The sequence below is a fragment of the Penaeus monodon genome, chromosome 10 (assembly GCF_015228065.2).
Source record: "Penaeus monodon isolate SGIC_2016 chromosome 10, NSTDA_Pmon_1, whole genome shotgun sequence".
Lineage (NCBI taxonomy): Eukaryota > Metazoa > Arthropoda > Malacostraca > Decapoda > Penaeidae > Penaeus > Penaeus monodon.
The window spans coordinates 19,871,343-19,888,842 of record NC_051395.1 but is presented as its reverse complement, the minus strand read 5'-3'; the positions used below and the strand labels follow the sequence as shown (position 1 = coordinate 19,888,842).

The following is a 17,500-nucleotide window of genomic DNA, read 5'->3' as shown; positions in this document are numbered from 1 at the left end:
TCCTCCTCCTCTGCCTCTTCTCCCTCCTCCTCCTTTTCCTGCTCCTTCTCCCTCCTCCCTCTCCTCCTCTCCACCTCTCCACCAGAAAGCACAAGAGAGATATGTCTTCGCAGCTGTGATGGGCCCCCGGTAGACCACTTGGACGAATTCAGTGCTTATTGTGTCGTGCTGGGCGGTTGTCCTACGGCGAGACACCGCCCACTCCTGAAATCTCACAAATCTCAAGTCCGATAATGCTCTTGAAGGATTTATTGTCAATTACCTATGCTGAGATAGCCATAAGGGACTGGTGTATTTCGTTTTGCGTTATTTGTTTATATATATATATATATATATATATATATATATATATATATATATATATATATATATATATATTTCTTTATTTGTGTGTGGCTACAGGAGTAAAATGAGTCATTAGGACATTTTTTTCTTCATAGGGTCTGACGTGCGGCACGTTGGTCACAAGCTAAAAACAAGCATTCTAAAAGTTGTATATAAGTCTACTCTGAACGGATCGGTAGAATTTAGAGCTTAAATATTTTGTTTGTTTGTTTGTTTGTTTATTAGAAGATAGAACGAGATAGTGTACATATGAATATGTATTGCAATGTATATGCTCGCGTTATTTTCTTTGAAAGCAAGATTTGATATATATGATATATCCTTTTCATCATGTTTTCGGTCTAAAATTGTTGTTGGCATTCGCGCACAAACACTGGGATTCAGGTTTCAAGCTCAGTTGCATAACTTCAGTTCGATGTTTATTCAGAAACGTATGTGTTTTATGCTGTTTATGGTCGGTGTTTGTTCCAAATGTGATCGAATGCCGCAAAATTATTGATAGGGAATCATTAAGTGTTGTCAGTTGTTTCCGCTTAATTTGTAAAACAAGAACAGCTTATTTTATGAGGATGAATAAGAAGAGAAAAAAAAATTGTAAGAGTTCGCACGCGCGCGAGGATGTGTGTGTGTGTGTGTGTGTTTGTGTGTGTGTGTGTGTGTGTGTGTGTGTGTGCGTGTGTGTGTGTGTGTGTGTGTGTGTGTGTGTGTGTGTGTGTGTGTGTGTATGAGAGAGAGAGAGAGAGAGAGAGAGAGAGAGAGAGAGAGAGAGAGCGAAAGTCATCCACATCCCGTTCCCTACGGCCTCCGCCCAGCAACTGGCACGAGAGTTTGGCATTTAATGCAAGGCTCTGATTAAAGTCGAAATATTTCGACTTTAGGTCTGATAATTCGTTTTTGTCTCCTCACCCACTCAGGCGATGGGCTAATAAGAGGAACCTCCTTTTCCGTTAGCCTGTTTTGCTTGTGATGTCTGCCGAGGCTGTCGACTGGATTGGCTTCTCAGTATTAGTTTAGCTGTTGGCGAATATTATCATGGGGTTATTAGTAAGTCTTCTGTGTGTGTGTGTGCGCGCGCTCGCGCGCGCGTGTATACGTGCGTGTGTTTGCCTACCATGCAGGTATAAAATTATTGCGTATTCAATTTTTTTCTTAAATTCGTGATTTGATACACTTTCCTAGGTGAGGTGGATTACACATTGATCTTGCTTGCCTGGGCAGTGAAGGAATTTATAAAGAAAGGCTGGGATTTGAGCTGTCTGACACGCGAGCCGACTTTCTTTGCCGTGCTGTCACGTGGTTTAGTTAGTGACGGCCTTTTTTTTTACTTCGCCTGGCTAGTTGCCATTGCTTCGCCAGGTATTTAACAATGACATTTTACTTTGGGTAGGCTTAAAAGGAGACATGTCAGATTTGAATGAAATTTGCAATAAAACTTTATTAGGGAATATATGCATGCTTAGGGAGTAGACGAACACCACTTCGTGTAATGTAAGAAATGGTTATGTAGTCTGTAATCATTTTATTCTTGGTAATCTGTTAATTTATTTATCAATTGATTTTTGCAAATGCATGTAGCAAGATTGCATCACTGTTCGTACAATTTTAAATCATAACATTAAATTTACTTAAATTTTGAATTTGAGGTTTGCAGACATGATAAAAATCGATATTGCAGTAACAGCCTTTAAGTAATTTGAGTTGACGACCAGCGAAATAATAATTTCATATTTATAAAGACGCGTAGGCAACGCTAGTATCCTCCTTCGGCGAACTGTCCACGCAGTGAAGGTGGGCAAATGGAGATTACCTTTGTATCCTGTTGTGACAGTTATTTCTGCGCATCTACGCAAGTAACTTCGCAAATTCGCGTTTAACGAAATTGGAGTTAAGGTCTTTATAAGGTGTATATATATAGACCTTGATTAGGCTCATAGTAATCGCGAGTGTTCGGGTTTAAAAGTTCTGGTCAGGGTTCCTTAGGACCCCTGGAACCTGACCTATGACCTGTAGTTTATCTTCGCCATCAGAAACCATTTATTTCCTTCGGGCAATTATTTAAAAGTAAATACTTTCATTGTGACTTGTTTATTTTTTATTTGTACAATTCACGCTATCGGAAGTTCCCTTGCATTAGCTGTGGACGGTAGGGCGCGAATGAAGCCTTGCTGCTCTTCCTTGCCATCGCACTTCTGTTGGGGAAGTTTGCTTTCGCACTTGACGGGCGCCTGACTCACGCGGGAAACCCAATTAAGAGTAATCTTTATGCATGTGTCATTCATCCCTCCCCTCGCAAGAATTCTGTCCCGGTGGAGCAGAGGTTGCCCTGGCTAACATAAACGCACGCGCTGAACCTCAAGCTGTGAAGAGCGGAAAATTTAACCACATTTAGGTCCAACCCCTTCAGCGTTCCCTTTCCCGTCGCCCCGAGTGCCAGGTATTTGGAGAGGAGGATTTAAATCCCTGAACCACCTTCCACGTCATATAACACCCTTGTCTCCTTCGCTCCTTTCGGGTAGTAGCTCCACATACCACATGTCATGAACCTCACGCCTGTGGAACTGCAACATATGTAGTATTGGGGCGCGAGAGGTGTGGCAGGTTGATCATGTGGATCAAAGAGACCTTTATCATGACTCCTGAGGTGGGTGGAGCTAGGTAGGGGGAACGATATGGATCTTTGATCGGCGAAGTTTGGAGTACATGTGACACTTGCCTGCTAGTTCTGTGTCAGTTAGAGAAGAAATCGCAGGGAATACTTGGCGTTCGTAGATTATATTTACAGTGTTTATGTTCGCGTTATTGGGAGTTTTGTAGCGTTCCCCAATATTTTTTCTTCACGTGAAAAGCTCAGTCCGAGAAAATACAGTCATACAAAACTTCAGAATGAAGAGTGAAGTCGAGCGTGGAATCCAAGGGTGATGCCGGTGAGTTACCAGATGGTCCATTTTGTGTGCGATTTTTGAGGACTGGTGTGGTGCGAAGGGGAAGGGTGAGGAGGAAGGGAACGGGGGGTGTCGGCGGCGGCGAGAGTCAGTGTGGTTGAGGCTGTGTGAAGAGAAGGACCTGCGCGAATGGTCCTGCTCACGCTCGTTTGATTGCCGCGGTCGTGCTCTCTGTCTCCCTCTCTCTCTCTCTCTCACGTCGCTGCGCCAACTGTTTGCTTTTCGTCTGTGTACTCCACGCCTCGCAGCGGTAAGATTATCCGTCTTGGTGTCATGTGTACAGATGTGCTGTTTGCTATTATATGTGCATGTGTGTACTTAGTAGTTCGTCTTGAGTACTCGACAACTCGCATCAAATATCCATAAGGTGAGAGGTAGTGCTGGTTGGCAGACACGTTCTAAAGAAAAGCAAATTGTCTTTTGAAAAGACCAGAAAATAAGCGAAATGGATACCTTTTCTAAAATTATCGGCTCCTCAGATGAAAAATAAAAGCATCAGCCAGACTGCAGCCAGGCAGCCCTACGCTATTTTCCAAACAGGACGACGGGACACCTAAACTGATGTGATTATTTACCAAAGATTGGTCTCGACGTCAATATAGCATGGTATACTTTTATTCAATGTTTGGTTGTTCTAGCCAGCTCAGACGTGGTGGGATTGGGGGTTGTCCAAGGCAGCTGGCTCGCCTCTACGCTCCTCTACATGACTTCTGCCATAAGGAAACGTCTGATGGGACTCTCTGTCTGTCTGTCACTCTCGCTTTACTTGCCTCTCTCTCTCCTCCCCCTCTCTCTCTCCTTCTCCTCTCTCTCTCTCTCCTCTCATCTCTCCTCTCTCTCCCCTCTCTTTCTCTCCCCCCCTCTCTCTCTCTCCTCTCTCTCCCCCCCCCCTCTCTCTCCCTCTCCTCTCTCTCTCTCTCTCCTCTCTCTCCTCTCATCTCTCTCTCTCCTCTCTCTCTCTCTCTCTCTCTCCTCTCTCTCTTCTCTCTCTCTCCTCTCTCCTCTCTCTCCTCCTCTCTCTCTCTCTCTCTCTTCTCTCCCTCTTTCTCTCCCTCTCCTCTCTCCCTCTCCCTCTCTCTCCCTCTCTCTTCTCCCTCTCCTCTCTCTCTCTCTCTCTCTCTCTCTCTCTCTCTCTCTCTCTCTCTCTCTCTCTCTCTCTCTCTCTCTCTCTCTCTCTCTCTCAATATGTTTGGTGGAATATAGCTATGACTTCTAGATTTTATATATGTTAAGGAGTTAAATGTCTATACACATGATTATTTATATATGCAGGCTATACGTATTATATAAATGTGCATGTGTGTTTAGATCAGGAATTCTATATGGCTTGTTTCAATCTTACACAGATATCCAATGTAAATTGAAACGATAGATAAAAAGTTTATTCAAAAGTAGAAATAAATATATGATTAAAGTTTGTGTTCAAAATGCTAGGTTATGTGCACCTGTGTTCAAACTCTCACCAATCCCGTACTGATATGCAGTGGGTTGTATATCATGGCAAAATGCTGGACGAAGCATGTTGTCCCCATGTGAGGTTGTTTTTGTGATCAGGCCGGAGTTAACACGAGAGAAACGTATTTGTGTGTGTGTGTTTGCGTGTGCGTTTGTATATTTGTATGCGAATGTATTTATGCTGTGTTTATGTCTGTATGTATTTGTGTGTGTGTGTGTTTGTGTGTTTGCGTGTGTGTTTGTATATTTGTATGCGAATGTATTTAAGCTGTGTGTATTTATGTGTGTGTGTGTGTGTGTGTGTGTAAAGGTAAACCCCCAAAACACACCGAAAATCGCCATAACCTTATACTCTCGCCACAAGACTTCAGGGTCAGAGGTAGACCTAGTTTTATTATAATAACCGTAGTTTCATGAAGGAATGGTAAGAATCATATCAAAATTGATTACCGTTTAATGTTTTGCCATAGTTGAATACACCTGCGGTTTTGAAGTCTGTAAAAGATATCCTTTATGACTAATTCAACGTCTAGTTGAGTAAATGTGTTGTGCCAATCTTGCTTTAGCCACAAAGGAAAGGGAGTTGATTGAAATTTTACTTCAGATTACATATGTGAAAGGCGCAGTGGCGCACGTATTGAATAACGGGCTACAGTGAAAGCGTACGGCGTGGACAGCGGATGGACATGTGCGTATGTGTATGTGTTATGTGCGCCAGCCGGCATGATAAAGGTGTTTCCCCGCTGGTGACTCACCTCCCTCTTCTCGCAGTTGCCAGCGAGGAGTTATCTTGATCTGGTGATCACATAAAAGCTGCACGATGGATTAGCAGGTCGTCAGGGAAGTAGCCTCTCTTCTTTCCAGACACTCGAAATGCCGTGTTGGTTAGTCATTCTGTGGCCACGTCTGCTCGAGAGAAAAGATTTTTTTCCTTAGCACGTGGCGAGTGAGCAATGTCGTGGTTACGCGTGTTTGTCGTCTCGATATTTTTTTTCTTTCTTATTATTTATAAGCTGAGTCATAATTTATATCAGCTGTGCATAACGAATGTGTTTTCAATGTTTGTAAAAGAAGTTCCTTATCTTGTGTTATCAGATACTGTGTAAGAGGTCTTACATTTCTACGGAAGTTGGAACAGCCGGCGGTGAATGAGCCTGGGGAAGGGAGGGGGGCGGATGAGGGCGGGGGGAGTGGAGAAGGGAGGAGGAAGAGCGAGGAAGCTCCAAGGAATCTCATCGGAGTTTACGCCTGGATGTCGCCAGCGAAGTGACGCCAAAGTTTCATCGATTTCAATTCTCTAAAATCTTGGTTCTGTTGACCCCCATACAGTATAAATGCAATTTGCATAGAAGCTGAACAATTACTACTTTTGCATTGGCGTAATTTAAGGCTGTCATCGGTACCATAATTTATGACGTTGACGATAATGCTATCGTCATTATACTGCCTTTAACCTCGTTATTATCTTTGATTTTAATCCATTATTATGTCAACCATAGTGGATAGCCATCCATGGTGTTTTAATTGCACCCAGTAGAGAACACAAATTAGTGTGGACAGTTTGGGCTGCATATGCACCAAAGGAGCTATTTTCGTCAACGTGTAGTCCAGTGGTGAATGACTGTTGATAGTTGAATATTTATCACTGCGTTCGACTGCCTATTTTGGTGAGGAGTTGCACAATTGCAATTTTAATGCGGATGGCGTTTTAGGAGTGCCATCGGAGTGATGGATATACAGTTTCAATATCGGCTTGTGGCGTGAGCCAAGTGCACCTTCAGTAATTTCTGATTTTGACAATTCACTTTTGGCGCATTTGATAAAACGCGACCGCTCTCGAATATATATTTGTATACGAAGTACACAACTATATACATATAACATATACACGCACACATACACACATATGCACACACACACATACACATACACAAGCGCAAATGAATCACAATCACGCCCCTCCCCCCACACACACACGGGTGAGACTGGCGCACCTTGCCTTCCCGGGATTCGCACCTCCTGCCACCCCCGCAAGATTCAGCTCAAACGGGTTTCTCTTATCCGTCAACGGTCGCTCGAGACGGTTTTCTTATGCCTTACAGAAACCACAGTTGCTGGTCTTAAAAGGTAACGAGTCTCGGATGCTCATAAGATTTTTTCATTAGTAATAAATAGGTAATTTGTCAGTGGAACCAGAACCTAATATTTCGAGCATCTTAATTCTAAAACTAATGACCGTACTGGTTAACACCGTAAGGTACGGTGGCTCGCATCTGCTCACGAACACTAATCACCTAAGTACACTTACTGGTTTTACCAGCACAAAACCACACTTCAATTCTTCGTAGCTGTTTAGCACTGCAAGACTCCCGCTATACGCAAATCACTTCAGTTCACCAGGTGTGCTAGGTGTGTGTTTTTCACATTATTTTAGAACTGTTTTTTCCATTGCTAACAGCTGATTCTTGTTCGTTATGAGATTGTTCCTTATTTGCTAGAGAAAAATCAAGGGTGCGGATACAGCTGTATCCATTCCCTTTTCGTGTATTATTTCTCGCTAAATTTGTTTATTTAATTTTTTTTATCGGTTGCCTGAAAAAGGAATCACATGATAGTTTAGAGTTAGAGAAGCATATATTGAGAGAGAGAGAGAGAGAGAGAGAGAGAGAGAGAGAGAGAGAGAGAGAGAGAGAGAGAGAGAGAGAGAGAAAGTTTCGTGTTCCTGTTCCTGTTCCTGTTCCTGTTCCTGTTATTTCTTGGAACATCATTTATATTTCTGCAATATCTTCCTTGTTAAGAATATTTACTGATGTTTAATTTCGTACGCCAACCAGAAAACAATGCAGTGATGAAGGAGAACGTTTTTCTTATCGTTTTCCTTCAAAACTGTTTTTGTTAATGGTCGTGATGACGCTGGCGGCGAAGGAGGGAAGGCGTTTGTTGTTGTAGCAAGAGTTTTGGGGGGCGGATTTGTTTTACGTTTCCCGGGTGTGTTTTCCTTTCGTTAATTGAGTCGTTATAGCTCCGATAAGGCTCTTTTGTGGGAGCCTTCCGACTTCGGTTTAGGTAGGCCTCACGAATCCCGTCTGGGAGGAAGCAGAGGGAAAGTGATTTCCCTTTGTTTCTCTTTGTGATAAGTCGATGGACTGATCACTCCCGAGTGTTCGGTAAGAGTTCAGTTCGAAGCTAGAAAGTTTATCTTTTTTAGAACCGATTATTTGATTGAAAATTAAAAATGAAGTTAAAGAAGTTGGGATTTAAAATGTTCATTGTGATAGATCACATTGCGAAAGAAGGCAAGAAATGCAAAGAAATAAAAATAAAGATAATGATTTTAATGCTGAGTGAGTCGCCAAGCGCTATTGATTCGTGTCTCGTGAAACACGGCACTCGTAGGCCAAGGTCAGGCGACGTGACATGACATCCATTATGTCGAGAGCTGGCCTCGCAGCATGCAAAGCGGCCTCCTTGACTTTTATATAGCTAATGTTCAAGACTGCAAATGGTAACTCGCCTGGAACGTGATTTAATTTGGCAATTACTTCTCGAAGCGTCCAAGTGTCAGCAGATGTTTTTTAGCTTGATTTAGTATGTGTTAGGTTTGGGTGCGGTGGAGCTGGTCTCTTCGGCAAGAAAAGGGCTGCCTTATGAAGAACAATAGTGTAAGAGGGACTTTCTTATCAGGCCATTGCAACAGACATGTGTGCGGAGGGCGTTGGTCAGGCATGAAGGGAAAAAAAGGTGTATATATGATGCTAGCAACAAGCTGCGTTATGATGTTTGGGAGGTGCAACTAAGCAAAGTTCCCAGGCTTATAGTCTTACGGCCATGTCATCAAATCCACACCAGATCTTGCATTAGGATAATTATTCTTTTGTTTGTAACAATGTCTTGCAACCAAAAAGGTTACGAGATTGTTTACGTAATATATTTTTCCTGTCGTTTTCCTTTCTTTTTTATGTTGATAGAAGAGCCTCAAGTGATGCAGCATACACAATGGCAAGAGACTTAATCACAGGCGCAGTGAGGGCTCGCCGGGGATTGTTTACACAAACATTGCTTGAGGGTTTGCTTCACGCTATTTGTATCGCCATCGTGGCCTGCTTGGTTGCTACACTGTAAATTTAAACCAGCTTGTTTGGAGAGCGCAACAACTGCCATTTTCACGGGATTACAAAGATATATATTAAGTTTCGGTACATGTCTTTCTCAGTACGTGTGTGTTTGGTGAGCGTGTGCTGGTGGGGTGGGCGTTCGCCCCCCCCCCCCCCCACCGTCTGGAGTTCTGTGAATGAAGGAAGGCTAGTACTAAACTGCTTTTCAAGAGGAAAGGAGGATTCTGACAAACTCTCGTACACCAAGTATTAAATAACAGAAAATTTGTTTTCTTTTATAATATTTACATAATGCATCCGTATGGATTGCACACATGTTATACAACTGTTCCCTATGCTTACTTGCTTACCACGCCAGATGCGTATGAACATTCCTACGGAAATACATATGAAGTGACGCTCATTGGTGAAGGAGCAGAGGTGCGTATTCTAAGACCTCTCGAGCCTTTTTATTTCCAAGAAAGGGAGCCAGAAATGAGCAGGACCTCGAAATTAACACATAAAGATGAAGCAAGTACGGAGGGATTTTTTCCGAGGGGTGCCGGGTGTTTTAAAAGAAATTCCTCCCGAAGGCGTCGCGAGAGCCGGAATGTCGAAGGCATTTTCGCAGGGTGGCAAGAGTGGGAGATGCCTTGATGTCAGCGCAGCCATTACGCAAAGAGAGAGTCAACACCGTCGTGTTGACATTGCGGTGGTGAGTCGCGTTCGTTGTCGCCGTCACCGATCGATCAGTAGCGCCTTCTGCGACCGTCAGGAGGTCTGGCAGGTAATGAGAGGCGTGCGCAGGCCTTGTATTCTGCTCTGAGAACGGGACGGGCGGAAATCAGAAGCAGGCGTGTGTGTGTGTGTGTGTGTGTGTGTGTGCGCGCGCGCGCGTGTGTGCGTGTGCATCACACAACACTGTTACTCATTGTAATATTATTGTATGGAAGCCAACAATCTACTACTTCATTATTCGCTGTCTAATCTGTTCGGTCTTTGGGTCATCTGAGACCTTCGTAAGAAAGTTAAGAGAAATCCGAATTGGAAGATGTATACAGGGGTTGAGATTTTTTACTGTTGGTTACCAAGAACACCTGCCGCAAAGCAGGTTTTACGGAACCTATACTGTGGCCTGGCTGGTTGAGACACCCTTACCCTTGCAGTATTATGACGTCATCATCCCCGCACAACCTACACTATCACGTACAGCCAATCCTTGGTGCGCTGGAGGACTTGAAAGGGGTCACACAGTCGATAGGATGTAAAGCTGTATATTATATAGACACAGTCCTCCAGGGCACTGATAAGTGAGGAATAAGCCTTTACCATCACGTTTGTAAATATTTAGCCATGGAAAATAGTAAAGAAATATATACAGGAGAATCGCCCAAAGGGTGGAAACAGGACAGGGTAATGATGGAAAAGGAACATGAAAAGGACGTCAACAGAACGATAAGATGACTAATCTAGTGACTACAGGCGAGGGGAAATTGAGGGAATAATTAAATTATTTTCGATCATCTTGCAGAAGGAAAAAATGATCGAAAGACCAAGCTATATCATTATATATCCTGTTAAAGTAGGTTTGTAATTATTCCTTGCGTTTTGCCATAACGGGTATAAAAGGAAACATTTCCATTTATCCATTAGTCACACGCGCCCGCCGCCCTCGTGCTTCTTTCGGTGATGTCATGTTAGCGCTAGTGATGTAAGGCTCCTTGGGCGCTTGTGATGACTCCAGCAGAGCTCGCCCGGCGACGCCATCGCACGAGGCACCTTGGCGGAAAATGAACCTTATGATAGCAAGGTGTGTCTGGCATATGTGCTTGAGCAAAGTCACACGGTCGCCGAAGTAGAAAGTTTAAACTTCATTGGTCTTCGCGAGTTTGTTTTCTGGACTACCCATGTATTTAGCTAGGGCATCATTACCAAGCGGGTTAGCTTACTTCTCAAACATTTCAATAATGACACGCATGCGCACGCACGCAAGTACACACACGCACGCAAGTAAACACACGTACACACACGCACGCAAGTACACACACACACACACACACACACACACACACACACACACACACACACACATACACACAAACACACACACACACACACACACACACACACACACACACACACACACACACACACACACACACACACACACACGCACGCACGCACGCACTTACACACTCTCACTCACTCCGTATGCACGCGCGCCCATAAACTCGATGTTCTGTTCGGGACACGTGTGTAAGCGGAAAGACACAGCTGACAGATCAGTTTAGTGGTGATGTAACCTAGTTACGTGGCGGGCGAGAAGACCTAGAGTATGAAACACTCTTAAGTTACTACGGGCCAGCCAGGTTGGAACAATAGAGGTCATGCGATATCAGTGCGGACGCAAGTGTGGGGTGCGGGCGGGCGGGTGGTCACAATGAGGATACAAAACTAGTGGGTGGATGCAGTGACACTGGCACTCGGCGGCTGTGGGTGTGTGTGACTCGCTTTGGCTCTAGATTACGTTACGATGGTGGGATTTATTTGCCTTGGTTTTCCTTTTCTTTCTCGGAAGTGTTGAATTTTAGACCGTTAGGATCGTGCGTGGAAATAACGTCATTATGGTTGTTCTAATGTAATTTTATATGTTTAGTGAAGCCTGTCAAATGGCTTTTGAATTAAGGGCATGACATAATGGCGCATAGGTAATGACAGCACGTGACGGTTGATGGCGGATAAAGAGGGCGATGACGTCATTAAAATAGTGCCAGCAAGCCCCTCCCTCCGAGTCGGGCACAGATGGAAGACACATCGGGGCTGCTGCCGCATTCAGTCGTGATAGCCCACAATGCCCTCCCACGAGGAAGGGGCGAGGAATTCGGGCGGAGGCGTTCCTGTGGCGACAGCAGGGCAAAGGGACTGCTATGGAGCGAGGGTGGGGACGAGCGAGGGGAAAGGCGTGGCACGACTGCCTCCCCTCCGATGACTGTAGAGATGATGACAGGCTCCCCTCTCCCTCGCAGCCACATTCTATTATTGTATAGGCCTAGTAGCTAGTACCTCTCTTGTGGGCTTGTCTGTTCTGTTCTTCACCTCGTGTTCCAGCCAGATGAGCTGTGTTGGTTCATCAGTGCCGGTTTGCGATTTTTCAGTATATTGAAGTAACTCATTTTTCCTGAAATTATGAAATATATTATATCCTCAGCACGTTAGTAGTGCAATTTATGTTCTTGGTGAAATAAAAAACGTACCCCAAATTATGTGATTTGCATAAATATAAATGTACGAGTTATAGACACTCGACACCTTGCCAGATTGGTTAATGGGATCGTGTTGCATAATGTCCCAGATAAATGTTTTAAATTTTTTTATGGATGGCTGTATGTCGGGCATTTACTTTTAACCACAAATGCCAGGAAATCAGCTGTTTTCCTTCTGTGTAATCAATGATGGGCAAAAACCCTGAAGATGATCCGTTTCATTATACATAAAGTAAGTTCCAGTCTGAAAAAAATTGTAGCAGGAAGATATCGTTTAGCAGTGCGAAAGGATCGAGCGGATCAGTGGCTTGCGGAAAAGACGCGACCATGGCATTAGTTGTCATTACATTTCCTTTAGCTCGATACCCAACGCTAATTAATCTTGTTAACCGTTGTCAGCACTATCTGGTAATGGCCTCAGTTATTGATCGATATGGGCATATGTGTGTGTGTGTGTGTGTGTGTGTGTGTGTGTGTGTGTGTGTGTGTGTGTGTGTGGGGGTGGGGGTGGGTGGGTGGGTGTGTGTGTGTCTGCATGTCTGCATGCACAGCATGACGTACAGTACTTTTCTGCAGGCATGATATCCATGCGATAACATCTGAGCGGCGTCTTGATTTTGAGATGCCGCACTCTGAAAGAGATACCGAATTCGATGGAGCTCGTTGTACATGCAATGGAAATAGATAAAAATGCAGTGGGAATTATCGATCTCGTCGGGAAGTTTTTATTGTTGTTTAAATGTGATTCTTGACGTTCTTTTTTCACGATGGGGAATTATATTTTACAGACTGCCTTAGTGAATGTTATCTAGTGTAAGATAAGTTAAGTCTGTGGCTTATACTAATGGCCTTATCATTAGATATAACTTATCAGGTGGTAAGTGACAAGTTATTCAGATATCAGACAAGAAAAATTTAAGTAAGTTTGATTCTTAGATGTTGTCCACGTTTTACATTGATTTCAATAATTAATGTAAAATTTTCTAATGCAGTAATGTTAAGTGTTGAAGTCAATCTTATAATGACGCCAACAGTTACCTCACCCACGAGGATGACATACAGCATAGCTTCAACTTGCAGCGTCATTCAGTTCTTCATCTTGAAAGGAGTAACAGTAAGGCCGGAATTAGCGAATGGAAATTATGTCACTTCACCCCAACGAGCCGCTCGATTAATTAGTGTTATTTGTTACTCTCTCTGGCTCATCTTCGGCTGTCAGTCTCTTTGTTCTTGTAAGCATGTATCTGTCTGTCGTCTGTCAGTGTTCGTGCGATTGATGTATATTTGTTCTTGAGTCTCTTTTTGTCTGATTGTCTGCCTTTAGCAGCACCCATGTCTGCGAATACAATCTTTATGAATTTTATGATTTACTTAACAGGCTTGTAACTGTCCATTTACCTAACCCAAAGTACAAGTACGTAGAGATTTTCTATACGTAGCAACAGGTGCTTCTGAATTCTGATTAAGACCTGTGCGTGCGCTTTTGGGTGTCTCGGAACCATAATGTGACGAACGTGGAGACTAATAAGCACGTGTGGTAAGTGTGAAGTGTGACGAGAGAAGACGTTGCATTTGATGAAAGCTCCCTGAGAAGAATATCTTCCTGTTGCACGCTGGGATTGAAAGGGCGAGAGTTTATGCAACGGAGCGAGGTGTTGGGGTGACGGGAGAAGCGTTGCAGGCATGCATGATGAGAGGAAGCGGGCGGGAAAGGGCGTGTTTGTGTGCGGTGAGCGCGGTGGATGGGGGTGGAGGTAGAGAAGTGTGAGAAGCAAAGGTGGATGCCCTGCAGAGGAGGTGTGGAGGCAGAACGGGGCCCACGGGAACTGAGGCAGAGTGCGAGTTGTTACACAGATGGGGGAGGGAAACGAGACAAAGGGAGACATATTGAGGCGGTCCAGGGAGAGAGAGAGAGGGAGAGGGAGAGGGAGAGAATGGAATATGGCTTAGAAAGAATGGTGCTAATTTTGCGTGGGATAACAAGTACAGTCCATTTGGCAGATCTCGAATGCACCGGCTTAGATGTATCGTGATTTTGCATTTAATATAGAATACATAGACTGCAATGGAAGTAGCAGAGAGTAGATATTAGAATTTTGTGGACGTAATATAGATGCAGTATACAGGATATGAAGTAAGGAGTCGGGTGGGCAAGTACACGGTGAGGGTAGTAAGGTGGGTTAAACGAAGGTAGATGGGTGGGGTATGTTTAGATAATTGGCAAGAACGTTACGTCAGTGCCCAATGATATATATATATATATATATATATATATATATATATATATATATATATATATATATATATATGTGTGTGTGTGTGTGTGTGTGTGTGTGTGTGTGTGTGTGTGTGTGTGTGTGTGCGTGTGTATGTGTACACACACACACACACACACACACACACACACACATGCATACATACATATATACATGTCGCTACATTGTTTACGTTTGGCTATTTACTATCATGTACGGTGTATATGAAGTTACGCTGCTTGACTCGTAGTTTGGTAATTATTTGGAGCTACAATAAACACACGCGAGGGCCGTTTTCCCCACCTGTATTTACACATTTCTTAAGGTAAACACCAGCGTCAGTTCACTGCCTGTCTTTATCCTTCTTTTGCCTTTTTGACCTGTCAGTTTCGACCCGATTTCGCATGCCGATAAAAGCCTCCTGCGAGGCGGTGGCATTTGAAAAAAAATGCTTTAATTAAGGAGCGTAAGGCTGGAACCAAGTGGGGCATGGGCAGGCGTCCGATGCGTCCGACTCACCTGGCTGGCACTGGTTGTAGTCACACTGGCAGGCCCTGTGCCAGCTACGTCTCTGTGCCATGTTACAAAGCTTCGTCTTCTTTTTATGGTGATGATATATCTTTTTTCAGACTATTGCTATTATGATGAATATAACAGTGTATAATTCCCTGTTTCTGGCGATTTGACAATGTAGGTTATTTTTGGTTTGTGTGATATCAAATATACGTGAGGCTTTATCAAGTAAACCATCGAAAGACATAAACTCCACGCGCAGAGATAAACATCCCATTGTCTGTATCACTGAGGACCCGCATAACACCCCGCCTTGCTATCTCCACCCACAGCACTGCCCTTGCAAGTATCGACCACGCCCTTCTAATCATGCCCCCGGCACTTGGGTGGCCTCCGTCATTTTCCTAATCCCATCTTGCATTTACGTCTGCTTGCGTCTCCACCCTTTCCCCCGGCGGAGAGACTCGCTTGGTCTCCCTCGTTATTATCTGCTTCCCTTCTCCTTTTATGACGAACCTTCTTGCAGATCTTTTTTTTTTCCTTCAGCGTTTTATCTTGGGACTCGTTATCCTCAGCGTCATTTCCTCGGTGTTATCAGTCTTTTATCTTGTGACTTCCTTTAACCCCTCGCACCTTATTACCCCGTCAGGTGTCCGCCTTGAGAACAGGTGGGAGGAATCTGTGGGTAGTTTTGTTCCAATAATAAATAGTTTATCATGTGTCCAATCCCTTAGCACGGAATCCCCTTAAAAGATATTTTTTTAGAAATGTTTTGGGTGAAATCATTGCGTTCCGAGCAAAAGATACATTTTATATGCGAAGGAAAGGGCCAAAAATTATTTAACATTCTCATTTGAATTTACCACCAGATGAGGCAGAATTGTACGTTTTAAAGTATTGATTTTACAGGTGTTTCTTTCCAGATCTCAGGATGATATTCCTTAGTAGTTTTAGGTGATATATATATAAGCACAAACTAGAAATTTAAAGATTTTTTTCCGGATTACAGGATGGTGTGTGAGTGATGGGCACGGCGGAGCAGCAGAAGGAGCACTCCGGGGTTTCTGGATCGTCCAGCCTGGAGTGCGGGGAGGACGAGGCTGCCGCGAGGGCCCCCGTGTCCCGCGGCTCCTCAACCGGCGTGGCCGCGACGCCCTCCAATGCCAGCACCAGCGGAGCGTCAGGGAGCCGCCGGGGGCGTGCGTCGCCCACAAGTGCCTTCAGTAGGATCCCCCTCGCCAGATTTTGTGAGGAAAAGCGAGCGCGTCGCTGCAGATTTTATCGAAATGGTGACCGTTGGTTCGGCGGGATGGTGGTACCGGTAGGCGGTGACAAGCACAGGTCATGGGAAGCCCTGCTGGCAGATTTGACGCGTTTGCTTGATCACTCTATTCACCTGACGGCGGGCGTGCGGCATGTGTTCACGCTGGACGGCACGCGCGTGACATCACTCGACCAGATATGCGAGGCGGGTGAATACGTGGTTTCCTCCTCGGAGACGTTTAAGCGCCTGGAATACACCCGCGCGCGCCTGCCGCAGTGGCGGGCGACCGCACGCCGCAACGAGGCGCTGCACGTGTCTCCGCGAACAACACACGTCACTCCGGCATCCACGCCTGGCAACGAACTCCCTCCCAGCCTCATGGGCTCCTCCATGTCGGCGGATTCCCCTAAGGACTTCATCCGGCCGAAACTCGTCACAGTGATCCGAAATGGAATCCGGCCACGCAAGGCGGTCCGGATCCTGCTCAACCGCCGCACCGCTCGGAGTCTCGAGCAGGTCCTCTCGGACATCACGCACGCCATCAAGCTTGACACGGGCGCCGTCAGGAAAGTCTACACTCTGGATGGAAGACAGGTCAGTACACTTCCTTCGTGAATTTTGAGTTTAATAGCTTCAAGAATTCTTTCCTTGTTTAAGACGACTGAATTGACAAGGGTAGCCTGAAGATAAGCGATATTGAAGGACCGACGAAGCAACTTGCTGAGATTATAGTGCTTTAACATGAATATGCAGTAGCTTTCCGACAAGTTGCATAATTTTACTTTTCCAAGCTAGATTAGCATAGAAACTTGTAAAATCCGTATTAGATGAATTTGGAAAACGAATGCTGAGATGTCGCTTATGATTGTGAAAGACTTGAGGAAACGGCTGTTCAGCAAGGTAACGTAACCTCTGATGGTTACGCACGCGGGAACGGCAATACGCAATTGCAAAACGCAGTGTTACATTGCATCACGCCAGGATGATGGCTGTATAGAAACATCTCATAGATTTGTAAATAAGGTATACGGGAGAGAAACCGTGGGTTTTTGTTGTAAGGGGATTATATATGTCACGTGAGAGGTTTGTAGAGATAGGAGAATAGGGCATAAAAGGATTTACCCCCTGTCTGGTAACACTCACCCCTAGGAAGTTACAGCCACGAAAGGGATGAGAGGGATAGTAAACAATCGGAAACATGAAGAAGGCGTAGGGAGTGATGTAGATAGGCATTTGTGTATGGTTATATAGGTTAATGGTTTCTATGTTAGGTCGACAAATCGTGTTCCGTATCGTCTGTGGTCCATATGGTTAATGTCTGTATGTAAGGAAAATATTTGATTGCATCAAGTCAGTAATATGTAGATTT

At 44.5% G+C, this 17,500-nt stretch overlaps 1 protein-coding gene across 7 annotated transcripts in view; it reads left to right on the top strand.

Annotated features, from left to right (window-relative positions):
• Positions 1-3,371: 3,371 nt before the first annotated feature.
• LOC119577919 (serine/threonine-protein kinase DCLK1-like) overlaps positions 3,372-17,500 on the top strand; it is an 86,221-nt gene continuing 72,092 nt past the window's right edge. For 6 of the 7 annotated variants that reach the window (XR_005229169.1, XR_005229167.1, XR_005229168.1 and 3 more), the window contains exons 1-2: positions 3,372-3,537; positions 15,877-16,725. Coding sequence is in view for 4 of the 7 variants with exons in the window: in XM_037925591.1 (XP_037781519.1) it covers positions 15,892-16,725 (834 nt within the window). In the remaining 3 variants the exon portion in view is untranslated. The remainder of the gene's footprint in view (positions 3,538-15,876; positions 16,726-17,500) is intronic. The other variant, XM_037925593.1, reaches the window with a different exon arrangement.